Below are 22,166 nucleotides of genomic sequence, written 5' to 3' on the forward strand. Positions count from 1 at the left end.
GTTCACTGTTTTTATTTCTGCACATGTGTTGTGAACTGTAAACGACATCAAATACTGAGTTTGAACGTAGTGAAAGTATCAAGAAACACAAGAAAGGAGAATGTAATGTTGGAAATTACAAACAGAATGTTATAAAAACAGCAAGAGTAAAAGGTCTTGAGAATACCACCTGTAAAGGAAAACTTGTTGCAGAAAGAAATACGTGAACAATGCAGGTCAGTACAGTGCTTACATAGCTTTATAAGAAGATATTATTAATTTTACTGGTGCATATTTCATCTGAAAATACACTCCTGGAAATTGAAATAAGAACACCGTGAATTCATTGTCCCAGGAAGGGGAAACTTTATTGACACATTCCTGGGGTCAGATACATCACATGATCACACTGACAGAACCACAGGCACATAGACACAGGCAACAGAGCATGCACAATGTCGGCACTAGTACAGTGTATATCCATCTTTCGCAGCAATGCAGACTGCTATTCTCCCATGGAGACGATCGTAGAGATGCTGGATGTAGTCCTGTGGAACGGCTTGCCATGCCATTTCCACCTGGCGCCTCAGTTGGACCAGCGTTCGTGCTGGACGTGCAGACCGCGTGAGACGACGCTTCATCCAGTCCCAAACATGCTCAATGGGGGACAGATCCGGAGATCTTGCTGGCCAGGGTAGTTGACTTACACCTTCTAGAGCACGTTGGGTGGCACGGGATACATGCGGACGTGCATTGTCCTGTTGGAACAGCAAGTTCCCTTGCCGGTCTAGGAATGGTAGAACGATGGGTTCGATGACGGTTTGGATGTACCGTGCACTATTCAGTGTCCCCTCGACGATCACCAGTGGTGTACGGCCAGTGTAGGAGATCGCTCCCCACACCATGATGCCGGGTGTTGGCCCTGTGTGCCTCGGTCGTATGCAGTCCTGATTGTGGTGCTCACCTGCACGGTGCCAAACACGCATACGACCATCATTGGCACCAAGGCAGAAGCGACTCTCATCGCTGAAGACGACACGTCTCCATTCGTCCCTCCATTCACGCCTGTCGCGACACCACTGGAGGCGGGCTGCACGATGTTGGGGCGTGAGCGGAAGACGGCCTAACGGTGTGTGAGACCGTAGCCCAGCTTCATGGAGACGGTTGCGAATGGTCCTCGCCAATACCCCAGGAGCAACAGTGTCCCTAATTTGCTGGGAAGTGGCAGTGCGGTCCCCTACGGCACTGCGTCGGATCCTACGGTCTTTGCGTGCATCCGTGCGTCGCTGCGGTCCGGGCCCAGGTCGACGGGCACGTGCACCTTCCGCCGACCACTGGCGACAACATCGATGTACTGTGGAGACCTCACGCCCCACGTGTTGAGCAATTCGGCGGTATGTCCACCCGGCCTCCCGCATGCCCACTATACGCCCTCGCTCAAAGTCCGTCAACTGCACATACGGTTCACGTCCACGCTGTCGCGGCATGCTACCAGTGTTAAAGACTGCAATGGAGCTCCGTATGCCATGGCAAACTGGCTGACACTGACGGTAGTGGTGCACAAATGCTGCGCAGCTAGCGCCATTCGACGGCCAACACCGCGGGTCCTGGTGTGTCCGCTGTGCCGTGCGTGTGATCATTGCTTGTACAGCCCTCTCGCAGTGTCCGGAGCAAGTATGGTGGGTCTGACACACCGGTGTCAATGTGTTCTTTTTTCCATTTCCAGGAGTGTAGTATGACAAAGTAATGGTTTATTTATTTTGCTTCTCTTTTATTTGCTTTTAGGTGCTGTGCGAATTTAACACAAAATATGAATAGGATGCATATTTAATCAGCTTTTTTGTTGCAAAACCAATATGCAGAAGAAGAAGAAGGAGAGCCATGTGGGATAAGTCTACTAGAAAATGGTCACAAGCATCTTGCTCTGAATTTTTGTGCCAGTAAACACTGAATGACGTAAAGTGTGCCACCCAGCTTTGTTTTCTCTCTTTGAGAAAACAGTAAAGAGACTTCAGTCAATAATGCTTCAGGAGAAGAGTCCACGGAATATGTGGGAAATTGATAATAAGAACCATGCGAGTCATTTCCTGCCACGGTACTCTTCATATGAATTTAGATATTTGGACTCCAAGTCCACAGTTCAGGGTATGTATCATTTGTTTTGAACAGAACATCCCACTTCTGGCACTACACCCAAGTGCTATGCAAAATATTTCACAAAACATTTCAATCTGTCATTTGGTCCACCACTAGTTGACACATGCATAAAATGCTAAGAACTTAAATTAAAGATGAGAAGTCCTATGTTGAACGATGTTGCTAAAAGAGTAGCTGCTATGGAGCTTGTTGTACATAAGTTTTCCAAGATCGTGAAAATTACTGAGGAAGAATGCAAACACAGTGATTCACTTCTTGGTATTTGTTTTGACTTCATGCAAAACTTCCCACTGCTAAACCTGCCTGTACAGGATGTATTTCATCTTTGGCAGCTATGAGTAAATGTATTTTGTGTACGTAACATGAAGAATAATGAGTCTTTAGTGCATGTATACCATGAATGCACTGCAAAGAAAGGAGCAAATGAAATGTGCTCCATCCTGTTTAATTATATAAAAGAATATGTGGCAGAAAATGTCAAAGAGCTATGTTTGTTTTCTGACAGTTGCACTGGGAAAAATAAGAATCACTATATGGTGCAATTTGTTGGACACTAAATGTTTTGATAAAGTGGAACAGTTTTTTTCTGATTCATGAACATTCATATAATGTATGTGACAGAAAATTTTCCATGGTGAAATGTGTAACCAGAAGAGCTGATAGAGCGTATATGGTGAAAGAATATTGTGGAATGATTGCCACTGCTTCCAAAAATCGAAGTTCATTCGAAAACGAATAGAAACCAAAGATATCTACAACTTCTCTAAGTGGTGGTCATCATACTACAGGAAAGGGGGTTGTCGAACAAAGTACAAGGTAGGCATGATCCAGAAAGTCAAGTTTCAGCCATTTTCCTTTAAGCATTTTGAATACTGTAAATTACAGTCAGGTGTTGTGGCTTCTGAATTCATAAGAGGATATAGAAGCATACATTTGATTTTTTATATCTAGGCCTGTGCATTGTTTTTAATTTTGTGAATGTTTACACTGGACCAGTGGCTACTTACAGGAACAAAATGCAAGACATTCAATCTTTACTTGATTGTATTCTACATGAATATAGGTATTTCTACAATGATTTTATAAAATGGCATGTAGACAGCACTGTTGCTGCTGATGATCATGCTGATTATGATCAATGACACCATGTTGTATGTACTTTGATTGGAGTTAACAATCAATACTGTGATAATGTATGAGTAAAGAAATGTAAAACTTCGAAGACTAATAAATGCATAATCTGACTATATGGATGAATTACTTCCAGAAGAAAAGGACCTTATTCCAAGATTTTGGACTTATTTTTTCAAAGAGATTGCAAAACTTAGCAAATGCAGTAATGACAAGATGAACATTCCATGATGCTCTTTAAACATTGAAAAGTCCATCCTGTTACTTTCCATATACTCACCCATGGAATGTTTTTCTTCATTTCTGAAAGCTTATGGGTTTGGAGTAGTGCCCTTTCAAAAAGACTGTATCATTTAATATTTCTCCACTCTGAATTACTTTTGTTGTTGCACCTGTTCGGGCAACAGCTTTGTTTTATTTTATTAATCATTATTATCTGGTTGAGAGGTTAAGGACTCAAGGGATATGACTTTGTCTTACAATTGGACTTTTTTTTTTCACCACACCACAAGGCTTCACTGTTAACATATCGGTATCTCTGGATGTAACAATCTGTGCAATGGTATGAAACAACCAGTTGTACAATGAATTGTAGGTTCACTCAAAATAAATCATTAAATTATTTTATTATTAAGGGTTAAACCTGCCATGACTCCAAAAATTTGGTTTAAATTTAATGGAGCTGAAAATGCAGCAAGTAAACAATGGATTTTGAGCATAAGCATCACTATTTATTTTGTCATGTGATTGTTCTGTACAAAAAGGTTCTGTTACAATATAGTGTTGAACAGACAACACTTAGAAGACTAGCAAAGTTACATAATCATATCCTCATGAAGCATTTATGTGTCAATTATTTCTCAATAGGAAAACTTGAAGAAAATTTAAATCTAAATATTGCTCACAAATGTAGTTTGTATACCAAAGAAAAGGGAACACATTTTATCCATACTATGTACAAATAAATTTGCTATTGGTCCTAGGCTGCCTCCTTCATATGTATCTCAGTAACAGTGGAAATTGATGATTATGGAATGATATTCTTTGATACGTGTGGTTTTACAGCACCCCTGTTTTTTCCTACAGAGAATTACAATGTGGTTCATTATTGGAATTTTCATGACAAATATTTTGCAGGACAATAATGCACCATAAACAGCCACTCACTGCAGATTTATTGAAGGACTTAAATATGTACCACAAAGGATCATTTCTGTTTCACCAACTTGTTTTTATCATCTACAGGAATTAGGTGGTTATCTTTTCCATAATGCTCAACATTCATAAAGTTATCAGAGTTAATGGCATATCATTCATAATTTTTTTTTCAGAAATAGTTGAACAGCTAACACTCACCACATGTTCATTTGTTTCATAAATTTTCCCAGTAAATTTACCATCATTTTATTGGTCCAGCTGAGAATATCTCTTAATCCTCCTCCGGGAATAATTCCTAGATGTTTCAGTTTTTTTTTTTTTTTACAATCATACAGGAAACAGCCCATCTTTGTCTGTATTTTACAGTTATTTTTTTCCAAGATAGTTTAGTCTTTAAGAAGTGTAACTACTAATATGAAATAATTTCTTTCACTGCTTATTTGTTATTGTGTGATGAAAAAACAGCGAAAGACCTTAAAGAGGCATGAGTATTCCACAAAATTCATGACTTTCTGTTGAAGCATTTGTTACACCATTAGTTGGAGACAGCTTTTTCTTGGACTTTATTAACAACTTGACTTTAAATAGCATACCCATTTCATACATAAAACACACACTTACAAAAGTCATAAAATTTCTTTCTTTGTGAAAAACTTTCATCAGTTGTTCACCACACTATACATATGTACACTGAAATGTTGAAACTATGTTATAAAATGAGAAACACAATTTTTCTCAAATTTGTATACATTTTTTACAAAATAAATTTATACAAATGCAACAGTTTTGTATTGCTTGTACTTTTACATTTTAAACATATGACACTTCCAGTTGGAATAAAAAAGACTAGGAACACACCTTCAGTACATAGCAGGTATAAAAATTCCCAACTTTCGTGCCACTGAGGTACTAGTAATCCCCCATTGAAATTACATAAATATCACATATAATGCACATACATTGTATCACAGTCTATCAAGCAAGGAGAAACTACTCAGTAGCCTTTTATATATGCAGCGAGGTGCTTCTTGTCCTCTTCTGATAAACCATTTTTAAGAGTTCTTCGCACTAAAACAAACAAGAAGATGCAGTAAATATTCATTAAAAGAATTATAACAGATACAAGCATGCAAGAGAGAGAGAGAGAGAGAGACAGAGAGAGAATTATTCTATATACACCATAAATTAATTAATATTTTCTAACAATATATATTGACTCAGAGCACACAATTTTGTCATAATGAAAATAATCAATTTTTGAAAATATAAGTAATTGGACACATAAAAAGCCTACTCACCAAGCAACGGCAGGAGGAGACACATATAAAAGATATTATGTATTCAAACTGGAGCCAATGGCTCCTTCTTCTGGCAGAAGGATTGAAGGGGAAGGAAGAGGAGTGAAGGACAAGGACTGATGAGGTTTAGGAAAAGGGGTCCATTTTGTCTCAGATTTTGCCCACCACATCTAGAAAGCTTTTTGTCATCCTAATCTCTGTAATATCCTTGTTGTCAGACCCTATGCTGCTCCTGCACCCATCTCTTTAAATCTATGGCCCCTACCCCTGAGACCATCCCCACTGAAAGATTTGACTTATGCAGACCCATACCACCACCTGTACCAGAAAAATATATACACTCAAAGGGTGAATGCACCTGTGAAACAACACGTCATATAGCAGCTGTTACATAAACACTGTTCAGCCTGTTACATCGGCATGACTATCATCAAATTATCGGTTAGGGTGAATGGGCACAGGCAGAGGGTGTATACTAGCATCAGACAATATTCTGTTGCAGAGCATGCACTACAACAACACAGTCATGACCTCAGTACCTGTTTCTCCACTTGTACCATCTGGATTCTTCCCCCAGACACCAGTTTTTCAGAACTCCGCAGGTGGGAATTGGTGCTACATGTCCTTGGTTCTCACCATCCACATGGCCTTAATTTATGTTAATTTCTCCAGTCTCAGCATTTCTTCTCAGTAACTGTTTCTTTCTTCACTCAATTTTAGTGTTCTACATCTTCCATTTTCTGACCTGTCTATTTTCCGCTGTCTCCCTCCCACCTCTGTCATATACAAAGCACCTACTTTTTGTTCTTTTTAACTCTTGCATGATGTTTTACCAGTAATCTCTGTCTTGCATATTACACTGTATTTTACCTTTAAGCTCTCAGGTTTTCAAATCTCATCTGGCCCAGTCTCCAACAATTGGTCTTTCCTTCTCATCCTGTCCGATAAGTCTTCTCTGACCTGTAGTACTGAGTGACTTTTCTGAATTCTACCGTATTTCATAAACCTCACTAGTCCTTCTCCTACACCCTTTTCCTTCCCCTTCAATCCTGCCAAGTGAAGGAGCTACAGTACTGGCTCTGAAAGCCTGCATATGTGATACTTTTTGTGTGTGTTCTCCTGCCACTCCTTGGTGAGTAGATCTTTTATCTATCCAGTTACATTCCATTTTGTTATAAGTTGAAGTGAAAAGCCCATATTTTTGTTTCTCTTTAACTCGGTGACACATTTACAAGAATCTATTAATTAAGGAAAGGAGAAGGTCTGAGGATCCAAAACACAATTTCTGAAGAAAGTGTTTGAAAATGCAAATGAGGAATGTGTTTGAAGGAGTTTATATTCTACATTATTATCCCAGGGCTAAATACCCTTTATTTGCAGCATCAGACTTAAAATTATATATCTCAGACAGATTATATTGATTGAAAACTCCTAAAATTTATTACAGACTTCTTCACTCTTTTCCACCTACCTGGAAATATATGAGGGTTGGGACTTCAATAATGGCAACTATCTATTTACAGCTCGTACAAAACAGATAGGTGTTTCAAAGTTTTACTGACCTTCAAAGTAGTCACCAGCATTGTGTATAGCCCATTGCCAGCGATGTTGAAGTCGTAGGATACTCGTAGCAGTGCCAGTTGTGTTGACAGTTCGAGCGGTGAGGTCTATTTCCCGACGAATTTTTAGAAGTTCTGAAGTGAATGCCATAAAGTGTTTCCTTCCATTTAGAAATCAAGTTCAACTTACGACGGCTTAAGTCAGGGGAGTGCAGTAGGTGGTATAGCCCCATCAGTCAAACAAATCAGTAACAGCTTGCACTGTATGTGCTTGAGCATTGTCCTGCAAAATGATGGCAGTCAAACAAATCAGTAACAGCTTGCACTGTATGTGCTTGAGTATTGTCCTGCAAAATGATGGTCAGGTCCTGCAGAACGTGTCACCATCTGTTTCTATGCTGTTCATTTTTGGAACACAACCTATGACCAGCTTAGAGACAGAAGTGATGACACTTTCTGCAGGACCTGACCATCATTTTGCAGGACAATGCTCAAGCACATACAGTGCAAGCTGTTACTGATTTGTTTGACTGATGGGGCTACTAAGTGCTATACCTCCTACTGCACTCCCTTAACTTAAGCCCTCATGAGTTCAACTCGATTTCTAAACTGAAGGAAACACTTCACAGCGTTCGCTTCAGAACTGCTACAAATTTGTCGAGCAACAGATGGTGCCACTCGAACTGTCAACACAGCTGGCACTGCTAAGAGTATCCTACAACTTCCAAATTGCTGGCAATGGGTTATACACAATGCTGGTGACTATTTTGAAGGTCAGTAAAACTTTGAAACAGGTATCTATTTTGTACAAGCTGTAAATAAATAGTTACCACTATTGAAGTTCCAACCTTCGTACATTCTTTGAACTCTTTCACAAATATACAAAATCTCCACATCTAAAGACATACTATGTAGATGACTGTGAAATGCATGGGCCAAATTGTGGGAAGAACGACTGCTTCAATGATTGTGTGTGTCCTGCAGTTAGCTGAAGCTTGTCTTAGTGGTGTTCTACAGGAGTGAAATGTTGTGGCTGGATTCTTCACTTAAAACTGGTTTTTCACACTTGGTAAGTTTCATGGAACAGTTAGTGTCTACCTTCAGCTGTATGACAATTTAGGTTTTTTAGCACTGCTGTTACACTCTCCCGTGAGTCAAACAAACTTATGACCTTTCATTCTGCCCTTCCTTGAATATACTCAATAACCCCTCTTAGTCATACCCAGTAAGGGTCCCACATGCTTTGCTTGAGTAATATTCTAAGCTGGGATGCACAAATATTTTGTAACCAATCTCATTTTTAGACTGACTACATTTTCCCAGTATTCTGGCAATGAATCAAAGCCTGCTGCTTGCTTTACGTATGACTGGGTCTTTGTGACCTTTCCATCTCATATCCGTACCATGTGTTACACCTACGTATTTGTATGAGTTGACTGATTCCAGCTGTGATTCATTGATGTTGTACTCATTGGATATAAATTTTCTTTGTTTTGTTTTATGAAGTGCACAGTTTTACATTTCTCTACATTTAAAGTAAATTGTCAATCTTAACATCACCTTGAAATCTTATCAGGGGATGACTGATATTTGTTCAGTTTTTTTCCAGATAGTATTTCATTATAGATACAGGCATCTACTGCAAAAAGTTAGTCAGTTAGCAACCAAATACACTTCCCAGGAACACACCTGAAGTTAATTCTACTTCTACTGATAACTCTTAATCCAAGATAATATGTGGTGTCCAACGTAACAAGAAATACTTAATCCAGCCAAAAATTTTGTTTTGATACTTGATATGATTGAAGCATGGGTGTGGTATGGAGTCAAATGCTTTGCAGACGTTAAGAAATACTGCATCCACCAGATTTACTTGTTCCATGGCTTTCAGAATGCCATGTGAGAAAAGTGTGAATTTTTTCAGATTCCCTGCCAGTTTGCATGGAAGAGGTCATTATGTTCAAGCTATCTCATTATGTTTGAGCTCAGAATATATTCTAGGATTCTATAACAGATGGATATAAATGAGACTGGATAGTAGTTTTGTAGATCACTTTTGATACCCTTCTTGTAGACAGATATGACTTGTGCTTTCTTCCGGTCACTGGGCATAGCTAACTCAGCTAGCAGTTCTGTAAAGATTCCAACAAGGATTCCACCCAGTCCTGGAATTTTGTTTGATTTTAGTGATTTCAGCTGTTTCTCAATGCCACTGACTAATATCTGTATCAATTGTCTTTGTAGTGCTGCAAGAGTTAAAAGTGGGGCAGTACTTCTGTAGATTCCTTTTTAAGCAACATTTGAAAAAGGTGTTCAGTATTCCTGTTTTCATTTTGCTTGTCATCCATGAGGGCCTGGACAGCTAAATTTAGTGCTGCTGCTGGTCTTTTCATATGATCAGAGTTTCTTTGGGTAAAGTGAAAGATCTTTCAATAATATTCTCTGCAGCAGTGACTGAAGACTTTATGCATTGCTCTCTTGACAGCCAAATATGTTTCATTCAGCATCTCCTTATCTGCAAACCAATGTTTTGTTTCACATGTATTACACACTAGTCCCTGTTTCTTTCGAAGTTTGTTTAATGTGATTGTATACCATGGAGGATGCCTCCCATTGTCAACTGTTCTAAAAGGCACAGTATATATCCAGTGTTCAGTCAGTTGTTCTTCTAAACTTGGGGACACAGTTCCTCAACATACTCCTGCCCACAGAAAAATGTTTTGAGTGCCTCTTTGAGATATGTCAAGGTTGCCTCATTATCTAGCTTACTGAAAATGTAATTCTTACTTGTTTTAGCTGTCCTCTGTATTTTAGTAATCATTATTGCTACAATTCACTCATACCAGGTTGAATATGGACATTCTGATAGAGGCCAGGTGTATTTGTTGCCATTAAATACAATGCAAGGGAATGGTTTTAGTATTATTTTGCAGGAGTTTTGTCACTCCTACCATCTACACAAGTTCTCAATTGCATCTGTGGGTGCACCTGGTGGTCAGTGGAAGGATGCAATTACAAATTTATACCCATCCTTGATATTGAATCTTGCCCAAACAATCTTACAAGCAGTTTGAATTTCTATCTCAGTGAATTTGTGTTTCTTGTCTACTATGACAAATACACAATATCCATATCCCATTAGCCTCTCCTTTCTATATGCCCTGAAATATCACTTCTGTCAATATCAGGTTTTTCTCAGAATTTAAATGAGCTATACTGCTTTTTAGCACTGCTTCAGTATTTGTGACTGTGCTGTGAACGCTTCTGCAGTTGGTCACTAGGATTTTAATTATTTCATCTGTGTTTATGTGTGTGTGTGTGGGAGGGTATTGGCATTTCTTCAGGTCTTAACACTAATGCTTTGGTGTTTCCTGAAATTAACACTATCTGAATTTGATGGAGAGTCACAAAAAAAGAAATTGTGTGCTCTTCACACTCAAGTCAGCCACTTGGGTAACAGCTTCTAGTGTGTGTTGCAATCATGAACCATTTTGGAAGCCCCTATGGTTCTCAAGCATATGACACGAGTTCAGGAAGTCTCTTTCCTACCCCACCATTGTAAGGGATTTGTTTCTACCTTGTTACTTCTTCTCATTTCTTCATTTGCAATGGAGAAAAACCTCCATTGAAGAACAAAAAATTAGGTTTTCCCAGCAGCCATATACAGCTGTATGCTTTTTGATAAAAGAAGCTCTTATTATGTTAACAAAGTCTTTCTCAGTGCCCTCTTTAGGAAAGTCAACTGTGGAAAACCATCATCTGAACATTCAGCACATTTTGTAAAATAGTTTAATACTTGCTTTCAGCCTTACTTCATTTTCTTCCTCCATATTTCCTCAAATCTATAAAGTCCCAATAATTTTCCCTGTTGCTATATTCTTCTGCTATTAACACACCCTGTGATCTGCATTGGTATGTGCACGCACATTAGTCATCCTGTCATCTTTATCTTGTAACAACTCTCTTGGTAACTTTTTAAATCAACTGTTCTTGTATTTTATTTTTCAGCACTTCTCCCATTCTTTCTCCTTCCTTTAAGATGAAGTCTACTACCATCTCCGTTATTGTTAATGACATGCATTTTGTTTATTTTTATAAGTCTTATATATGTATTTCTATTTTCTTATTTTAGTTTACCTACATGTTTCCTGACTTCACTCTACTTGACTTTCATATTTCTACTACTGTATCATCACACAGTATGGCAAAACATTCTTAGTTTGAAGCACTTTACTTGTTGAAACTGATTATTTCTTTTGACTTGGAGCTTGGTACTGTGCCCGTAATTTGCCACCCTTTCTTTTCCTGCAGCTTTCATGACTCCAAAAGTACGAACTACATTAGTTATGAAAAGATCAATCATATGTTTTTTCCCTTATTTTGCAGATGCCTGCTGCAGTTCCTGATTTGGGATATTCTAGAGCCTCTGTATAAACTCTCGTTTTCTGTTTTTATTTAGTTATTTTCTCTAAACACCTAACATTAGAAAATTTTTTATTACAAGGGAAAATGAAAACAGACTTAGCAAACAAAAACAGACTTAACATATTCTGCTAAAACTGCACATCCGATCAACCAAGGAATGATGATTTTAATTCAGAAGACAAGAGATAAAAGAAAGAAGAGGAATCTGAGAAATTTTTGCATACTGGATCCCACAAGTGATACAACATGCCTCACACTAAGGAAGATACCAAAAACACTAGATGACAACTGTTTACTAGATGGATCCCAGCTTTCTCACAGAGTTTACTAAATTTTAGTTTTATAATGGCAACTGATTTACGAATTAATTAATTTGTGGTTAGTCCACTTGAATTATTAAGGTAGATCATCAATATCTTGCTGTCAGAGTAAAGAAATAATATTAGATTCCTCATAACAATATTACATCCAAAATATTCCATTTCATTGAATTTTCTAATGGACTGATGACATAAAACATTGTTGAGATACGGGTAGACATGTTGTTGTTGTTGTGGTCTTCAGTCCTGAGACTGGTTTGATGCAGCTCTCCATGCAAGCTTCTTCATCTCCCAGTACCTACTGCAACCTACATCATTCTGAATCTGCTTAGTGTATACATCTATTGGTCTCCCTCTACGATTTTTACCCTCCACGCTGCCTTCCAATACTAAATTGGTGATCCCTTGATGCCTCAGAACATGTCCTACGAACCGATCCCTTCTTCTGGTCAAGTTGTGCCACAAACTTCTCTTCTCCCCAATCCTATTCAATACTTCCTCATTAGTTATGTGATCTACCCATCTAATCTTCAGCATTCTTCTGTAGCACCACATTTTGAAAGCTTCTATTCTCTTCTTGTCCAAACTATTCAACGTCCATGTTTCACTTCCATACATGGCTACACTCCATACAAATACTTTCAGAAATGACTTCGTGACACTTAAATCTATACTTGATGTTAACAAATTTCTCTTCTTCAGAAACGCTTTCCTTGCCATTGCCAGTCTACATTTTATATCCTCTCTACTTCGACCATCATCAGTTATTTTGATCCCCAAATAGAAAAACTCCTTTACTACTTTAAGTGTCTCATTTCCTAATCTAATTCCCTCAGCATCACCCGACTTAATTCGACTACATTCCATTATCCTCATTTTGCTTTTGTTGATGTTCATCTTGTATCCTCCTTTCAAGACGCTATCCATTCCATTCAACTGCTCTTGCAAGTCCTTTGCTGTCTCTGACAGAATTACAATGTCATCGGTGAACCTCAAAGTTTTTATTTCTTCTCCATGGATTTTAATACCTACTCCGAATTTTTCTTTTGTTTACTTTACTGCTTGCTCAATATACAGATTGAATAACATCGGGGAGAGGGTACAACCCTGTCTTACTCCCTTCCCAACAACTGCTTCCCTTTCGTGTCCCTCGACTCTTATAACTGCCATCTGGTTTCTGTACAAATTGTAAATAGCCTTTCGCTCCCTGTATTTTACCCCTACCACCTTTAGAATTTGAAAGAGAGTATTCCAGTCAACACTGTCAAAAGCTTTCTCTAAGTCTAAAAATGCTAGAAACGTAGGTTTGCCTTTCCTTAATCTTTCTTCTAAGATAAGTCATAAGGTCAGTATTGCCTCACGTGTTCCAGTATTTCTACGGAATCCAAACTGATCTTCCCCGAGGTCGGCTTCTACTAGTTCTTCCATTCGTCTGTAAAGAATTCGTGTTAGTATTTTGCAGCTGTGGCTTATTAAACTGATAGTTCGGTAATTTTCACATCTGTCAACACCTGCTTTCTTTGGGATTGGAATTATTATGTTCTTCTTGAAGTCTGAGGGTATTTCGCCTGTTTCATACATCTTGCTCACCAGATGGTAGAGTTTTGTCAGGACTGGCTCTCCCAAGGCCGTCAGTAGTTCCAATGGAATGTTGTCTACTCCGGGGGCCCTGTTTCGACTCAGGTCTTTCAGTGCTCTGTCAAACTCTTCACGCAGTATCGTATCTCCCATTTCATCTTCATCTACATCCTCTTCCATTTCCATAATATTGTCCTCAAGTACATCGCCCTTGTATAGACCCTCTATATACTCCTTCCTCCTTTCTGCTTTCCCTTCTTTGCTTAGAACTGGGTTTCCATCTGAGCTCTTGATATTCATACAAGTGGTTCTCTTATCTCTAAAGGTCTCTTTAATTTTCCTGTAGGCAGTATCTATCTTACCCCTAGTGAGATAAGCCTCTACATCCTTACATTTGTCCTCTAGCCATCCCTGCTTAGCCATTTTGCACTTCCTGTCGATCTAATTTTTGAGACGTTTGTATTCCTTTTTGCCTGCTTCATTTACTGCATTTTTATACTTTCTCCTTTCATCAATTAAATTCAATATTTCTTCTGTTACCGAAGGATTTCTACTAGCCCTCGTCTTTTTACCTACTTGATCCTCTGCCGCCTTCACTACTTCATCCCTCAGAGCTACCCATTCTTCTTCTACTGTATTTCTTTCCCCCATTCCTGTCAATTGTTCCTTTATGCTCTCCCTGAAACTCTGTACAACCTCTGGTTCTTTCAGTTTATCCAGGTCCATCTCCTTAAGTTCCCACCTTTTTGCAGTTTCTTCAGTTTTAATCTACAGGTCATAACCAATAGATTGTGGTCAGAGTCCACATCTGCCCCTGGAAATGTCTTACAATTTAAAACCTGGTTCCTAAATCTCTGTCTTACCATTATATAATCTATCTGATACCTTTTAGTATCTCTATCTGATACCTTTTAGTATCTCCAGGGTTCTCCCATGTATACAACCTTCTTTCATGATTCTTAAACCAAGTGTTAGCTATGATTAAGTTGTGCTCTGTGCAAAATTCTACCAGGCAGCTTCCTCTTTCATTTCGTAGCCCCAATCCATATTCACCTACTACATTTCCTTCTCTCCCTTTTCCTACTACCGAATTCCAGTCACCCATGACTATTAAATTTTCGTCACCCTTCACTATCTGAATAATTTATTTTATTTCATCATACATTTCTTCAATTTCTTTGTCATCTGCATAGCTAGTTGGTATATAAACTTGTACTACTGTAGTAGGTGTGGGCTTCGTATCTATCTTGGCCACAATAATGCGTTCACTATGCTGTTTGTAGTAGCTTACCCGCATTCCTATTTTCCTATTCATTATTAAACCTACTCCTGCATTACCCCTAATTGATTTTGTGTTTATACCCCTGTAGTCACCTGACCAGAAGTCTTGTTCCTCCTGCCACCGAACTTCACTAATTCCCACTATATCTAACTTTAACCTATCCATTTCCCTTTTTAAATTTTCTAACCTACCTGCCCGATTAAGTGATAGGACATTCCACGCTCCGATTCGTAGAACATGTTTTCTTTCTCCTGATAACGACATCCTCTTGAGTAGTCCCCGCCTGGAGATCCGAATGGGGGACTATTTTACCTCTGGAATATTTTACCCAAGAGGACGCCATCATCATTTAATCATACAGTAAAGCTGCATGCCCTCGGGAAAAATTATGGCCGTAGTTTCCCCTTGCTTTCAGCCATTCGCAGTACCAGCACAGCAAGGCTGTTTTGGTTATTGTTACAAGGCCGGATCAGTCAATCATCCAGACTGTTGCCCTTGCAACTACTGAAAAGGCTGCTGCCCCTCTTCAGGAACCACACGTTTGTCTGGCCTCTCAACAGATACCCCTCTGTTGTGGTTGCACCTACGGTACGGCTATCTGTATCGCTGAGGCACGCAAGCCTCCCCACCAACGGCAAGGTCCATGGTTCATGGGGGGCGGGTAGACATATGAAGTGCAAAATTTTTCTTTGTTCTCTCACAAAGTATTAGGAAGGTGAACAACAACTATTTGTTAAGCCGTTATTGAACTATAATATCAGAATTGTGGACATACAGAAACTTAATTTTGTAATGAAGAGCATATTAAGAGCAGCATTTTGTCTATCAGGCATTCAAAGTAATGTATTATGATGCATATGGGTCGGTCATATCAATATGCACTTATGTGAATGGAAGCCTCAGTGATACTAAGAGGATGAACTTAGGTCACTTTATTGGAATGGCATCACCATTATTTATCATGAGAGATTGGCAGGTATTGTGTGTGTGAAACAAGGCACACAGGAGGATTTCAGTAGTTACTGTGAGTAATGGAAACACTAGCACTGATGAAAGCTGAATATCATAACATACTTCAAATGGACTAAGAATGTGAGAGCTATTTTATGGTAGATTTACTTTTGAATTTCTGTCACTGTGAGTAGATGTAAGTGTGGCCTACTTGAGTATTATTTGCTAATAAACATTTTTGGAGATCATGCCTGTCTTTTAGAAAATATAATTTTGTTTCTCTTGACCTAAAAATATTTCACTATTGTTCTGGTGGCTACATTATTTATTCTATTGCATTACTATACAGTGAGTAAGTTAAAACAATGTACTGTTTCATCAGTGTCACACTAAAATGCAATTGAATAAATAGCATATTCTCAGGCAATGACATAACACTGTCATAAAACTTGTTTGAGTGAAGAGAAACAAAACTGTGTTTTTGGTACAGAAAACCTAATCTCAAAGAAATATTTATAATTACCATGTACAGACAAAAAGTTAATATTGTAACAAAATGAGATATAGCCTGCAGTCTGTTTACCTTTTGCTGACTCTGCAGAGCAAAAAGGAAAAGAAAAAAAGAATTTTGTTAGAACTATGATTTTGAAATTACACAATATAAAGACTAAACATATGTCTTCTTGTGACCTTAATAAATAGAAAAAATACTTACTAGGCAAGAATAGACGTAAGTACAAACAAAAAAACCACAACCACTTGAGCTCTCAGAACCAGAAGTTCCTTGATGAAACAGATGGAGAAGACAGAGGAAAGGACTGGAGGAAATAAATCTAATTAAGAATGAAATAGGATAGTCAACCAAATAAAAGTAAACTCAATGAGATAGTATGACAGGTATATGACCAATGGAACAATAGCACGCAAACAAGAGTTGAAACCCTGAGAAGTCAGATGCTGGAGGCAGAGTAGACATCAGTCAGATAGATTGGAAGGGTAACAAAATGAAGAAGACGAAGAAATGACAAGTTCTGGAGGTTTTCTTTCAAAGAGAGGAATGCAAAGGAGAAATTCCTATACAGTGGAAAAATAAATAATAAAATCAGAGGGAGAGGGGATGAGGAAACACACAAGAAATGAAGAGGAGAAAATATAAATGAAACTAGTGATTAGAATGACATTCAGTCTAAATGAGTCTGAAAACAATGTGCATATTGTAATCAAAGTCTCAATTGTAAATTTCTGAGATAATGGGACTGATTGTGAGAGTCTAATGTTAATGTAATTGCACTACAAATTTTGGAGCTGGAACAGAGAGTGATAGGAGTAGAAATTTGGTTTGGTGTTAGTCACAAGGATATGAACCTCAAGGCAAGGAAACAGTGTTAGGAAAAGCATAGGATCTAACCAGGATGGTACTGAGGTTGTTAGTGTGATAAAAAGTTATGGAGTATCTCATTTCGAGGCATGATTTGATTATTTTCCTAATAGACAAGTTGGTTGGAGCATTGCATTCCCAGCTAAGACTGAATGATAAGAAATATAACCTCTTGTTGTGTTTAGGAATCAGTTATTTTATGGTTGGCTCAGACAGTGTGCTTGTTTTCAAGCTGGAGAGGTAATTATACGTGAGGACAGTAGGTGAGGCTGGCTATTTATGAAAACATACATTTCCCACATATTCCAGGAAAGAAAAGATCTGTAAGTAAGGGATGATAAATATTTACGTGTAGTATTGCTGTTTGTTTGCCACTTCATATACACTGAGGTATGAAAGTGCCTGTAAGTGACATGGAGGTAAGAAATTATAAAGATGGCATGAGATTACAAAACAGATATTTATCTGTGCATATGGATTTTGAATTTCTAGAAAGTTTAGACAAAATATGGAACCCAACGAAAATATTGTCACTATAGCAGAACTACATGAAAGCAGTTTACTTAAGTTACCCATGAAACAATTAACCCAAGAAGGAGAGAGTCTTGGTTCTATAAATGTATCACTTATCTGTTTGCTTGTCTATCCTTCAATATGAAATATTATGGATGATTATGAAGTTTATTAATATTCAGATCTTTTGTCTTTCACTCTCCCATCCTCACTGCACGTGTGACCCTCTTAACCTGAGATGTGAGTGAAACCTGTCTCTCTTTCTGATATTTCCTAACCTATCCCTCTTTTGTCTCTGAGAAGGACTTGATAGTTCCGTAAGATAGGTATTGTTTTCCTACATTTTAGACACATCTTAGTCATTTGGCAGTACTTGTAATTATTAATCTCATACCCCCACGCAGTTGCAGCATATCTGACTGACTTATAAATTTGGTATGCAGCACCAAGAGTTTAAAATGGTCTGACCATGACACAGTTTTCCTATACTTGATGACTGCAGAAACTGATTTGGTTTTCATTAAATTATCTTTTCTATTACATGCTTAGTGATTACAAACTTTTCTACATCTAGATCCATGCCTTACAAACTACTGTGAAGTGCATGGCAAAGGATATTTCCCATTGTACCACATATTAGGGTTTCTTCCCCTTATCTTTTGTGTCAAAGCATGGGAAGGATCACTACTTAAATACTTCTTAGTGCACAGTAAGTAATCTAAAACTGTCTTTGGAGACCCTATGATAGCAGTATTCCTCATTCAGGTACATTTTTACAGGGCAATTGACTTATACAGTTCAAGTATTTCAGCATCTCAGTGACACTCTCCTATGAGTCAGACAAACCTGCAACTATTTGTGCTTGCCCTTCTAAATCTTAATTCTTTTTTACGTTTATTTGATATTTTTGAATTTCTATCAATGGGGTTAGTGCTATGATGACCTTATTTTTATTTTCAGTGGCAAAAACATAGCTTTTTTAAGACATATGTCAGGGAAATTGTCTCCAAAATGAAATCACAACCAAGTAAACTTTCACTTACCAAGTTGAAACATTCACAGATGAATACAAATAGGTGACACAAATAGTATCTTTTGGAACAATGGGTGCCTTTATTTGAAAAAAGAAGAGAGGAAAGGTATAGGAAAGTGAGACTCCTGAGGAATTAAGTAATCAAGAAGTCCAGGTTGCTGGTGACACATAAGAACAAAAAAAAAGAAGTAAATCAAGGGCAAAGTACATCTTTCTTCCCCATTTTCTTAATAAAGTGAAGAAGGAAAATTCACTTGAGAAAACCATAAAATTACAATGAACAGGAAGGCTAGACAGAACTTACCCTCAAGAGGAAAAATTCCAGCACTGTTGATAAGCTATACTAATGTACCAAAACCTGTCTTAGCATTCAGAATTATTAATTCCTTCTTCTGGGAGGAAAGAAGGACAGCTTGGGGAATGTTAGAAAATAGGGCAGGTCACTCAGATCCCAGGAAGAGAGGGACCCAGTAGCTTTGAGCACAAGAGAAGAGTTTTGTTTCACCTTCACCTCACAACAGCTGGTTTTCTCTCACCCTGAGATCTATGTGATCTGCCTCTACTTTCTAACATTCCCCAATCTTCCTCTCTTTCCTCTCAGAAGAAAGAACTAACAGTTCTGAAAGCTAGGATAGTTTTTGTACTTTAATATGAGGGAGGATCTGCAAGTAAAGTACAATAATTTTTCTCCCCTGCTATTGCCGTTGGAATGTTAAAATTTCACAATTGAGTTTGAAGTTTGCACTACCGAGGGTATTTTGTTTTCATGTGCAATTCTAGTAAGACAAGCCTGAACTAAGAAACAAACTTGATGTCCATGTTACTGGCATCTACTTGTGAAGAGCAGCAAAGTGTAGTTTGATATTTGTGGACCAAAGGGAATAAACTGAGTGAAATTCACAGGGACATATGTGGCATGTATATGGACAACTGTATGGACCATAGCAATGTCTCCAGGTAGTGTGCATTCTTCCCAGAGGGCCGATTCACCACACTATGGGTGGCTGGTAACAGCTGCAATCCACAGAATGTCAAGAGCCACCTAGGCAACAATTTTGAGCAACCGGCATGTGAAACTGCGAATCTTATCACAACAGTTCAACACCTTTTTTGGTGCAGTGTGCTATATTGTTGACGATACATTGAAATTTCGTAAAGTTAGTGCTCCCTGGGTGCCTACAAAGCTGACAGACAACTACAAGGACCAAAGAATGATGACAAGCTTGTATCACTTAACACTTTACAATACAGAAGCATGAGTTTCTGAAAGGAATCATGACTGGTGTTGAATTGTTGGTGTACCACTACACTCCTGAAACTGAACAGGCCTCTATGGAGTGGAAACATACTGGTTACCCAGCATGGAAAAAATTCAAAGTGACTCAGTCTGCTAGGAAAGTGCTTGTGACAATATTATTGGAGATGCATGGTGTGTTACTGGTGGACTTTCCTGAAAGCAGGACCATTATGAATGCTGCAGTCTATATTAAAATTTTAGTTAAGCTGCATCATGCCTTTCATCATAAACACCACAACATTAATGCTGATGGTGTCAAACTTCTTCAGACAATGCTTGTCCACATGTTATTTCTCCGGTTCTTGAGAAAATTTAGGTGGGAGGTACTCCAGCATCCACCGTACAGTCTGGACCTTGCACCATTGAACTTTCATCTGTTTAGTCCTATGAGGAAATTCCTGGCCAGCCAATGCTTTGTAACAGATGCAGAAGTGAAATCAGCATTCATAGATGGCTGTACTCCAACCAGACAGACTTCTACAAACAGAGTATACTGAAACTGATACCACGCTGGAAGAAATGTGTTGAGAATGTTGTTTTCTATGTAGAAAACTAGATAACAGATGTAAGTTCATTTCTCACTTTTTTGTTTTGTTACCTATTAAACTTTTTGGTAGTAAAATTATTATACATTACTTTCGGATATTCACTTGTATACGCCTACGAGCAGTACTGGAATTTTACCTCTTAAAGATAAGTCTTGGCCATCTATTCTCACTCCTTGTAATATAACAGAAAATATCAATGTATTTCTACCATGGCTTCAATGAAATATCTAACATTTTAGGTCACCGCTTTTCTTATGAAATACAGCTTACCTACGAGTTATGTAGTTAGTGACATGTAACAGCAGTATTTGTACGCTTGCAGTTTTTATGAATGTTGTGTATGTAAATTTTAAATTAGATTAACGACTGATGTCACTTTAAATTAATTTACATGAAAGAGTACAACACACATACAGAATCACATACTGCTTGGTGAGTGCATCATTTAAACACAAAAAATGCTGCAAGTTCAAACAAAAGGAATGAGAGTGTGGCATTTCTAAGAAACTATTTTATCCCCGTATACTAGTGCACGAATGTTCTGTAACCTCAAACTATACTGCTATTCTGTGACAAGTTTTATCAAAACCAGTAACTCAGTGACAATGGACTACTAGTTTACCATGTACGTGTTGTCATTCTCAACCAGGAACTCCTGTGTAGCCTAATGGAAAATTATATGTTGCCTTGTTCTAAGCAGTGGAAGTAATGAATACAGCCCGCATCTCGTGGTCGTGCGGTAGCGTTCTCGCTTCCCACGCCCGGGTTCCCGGGTTCGATTCCCGGCGGGGTCAGGGATTTTCTCTGCCTCGTGATGGCTGGGTGTTGTGTGATGTCCTTAGGTTAGTTAGGTTTAAGTAGTTCTGAGTTCTAGGGGACTGATGACCATAGATGTTAAGTCCCATAGTGCTCAGAGCCATTTGAACCATTTTTAATGAATACAGACATGTGTGCATTAAAATGAGGACCACTGCTAACTGAATGTACCTGGTCACAGATCCATAGCATCAGTCTTGTTTCTTTCATGTCTAACATTTTATGGTGGAGCGCAAGAACAAATCTGAAATAAGTTGCTTGCCTTTTGCCACTTGGTGTAAATCTTTTCATGATGAAATGTGTTTCGGTGTAAGCTTGAAGAAGTTTAAACTGTAGGTCACATGACTGGTAGTGTGCTGGGCTGCCCCCACCAGCAATACACCAGTGAGAGCTGTACGGGCACTGTCGGACCCCACTGTGCTGCTGTACTACTGAGCAATTTCAGCCAGTCCTCAATGAACCATAGTTATAAAGGATTCAAGTACCTTACATTAATACTTGTTCCATAAATCATGAATACGGCATTTCGTAATGATGTGGAACAAGTCAGCTTAACATAAGTTAACACTTTTTTCCCTACTTCATATCTTAAAAAAAAAATTATCTTCCTCTCTCTTCTCTTTTACTACTGCATATCTAAAAATTCATGTATTGAGTAGGAGATGACATCCAGAAATTCTTTGAATTTGTTTTTAAATGCTTGTTGGCTATCTGTCAGACTTTTAATGCTATTTGGTAGACGA

The 22,166-nt window shown here is 38.3% G+C and overlaps 1 protein-coding gene across 7 annotated transcripts in view; it reads right to left on the reverse strand.

Moving 5' to 3' along the window:
• Positions 1-4,780: 4,780 nt before the first annotated feature.
• Positions 4,781-22,166, reverse strand: part of LOC126259290 (FH1/FH2 domain-containing protein 3) — a 690,456-nt gene continuing 673,070 nt past the window's right edge. For 6 of the 7 annotated variants that reach the window (XM_049955939.1, XM_049955941.1, XM_049955938.1 and 3 more), the window contains one exon: positions 4,781-5,493. In XM_049955939.1, the coding sequence (XP_049811896.1) occupies positions 5,420-5,493 (74 nt within the window). In that variant the 3' untranslated portion in view covers positions 4,781-5,419. The remainder of the gene's footprint in view (positions 5,494-22,166) is intronic. The other variant, XR_007546495.1, reaches the window with a different exon arrangement.

The sequence above is a fragment of the Schistocerca nitens genome, chromosome 5 (genome assembly GCF_023898315.1).
Source record: "Schistocerca nitens isolate TAMUIC-IGC-003100 chromosome 5, iqSchNite1.1, whole genome shotgun sequence".
Classification (NCBI taxonomy): domain Eukaryota; kingdom Metazoa; phylum Arthropoda; class Insecta; order Orthoptera; family Acrididae; genus Schistocerca; species Schistocerca nitens.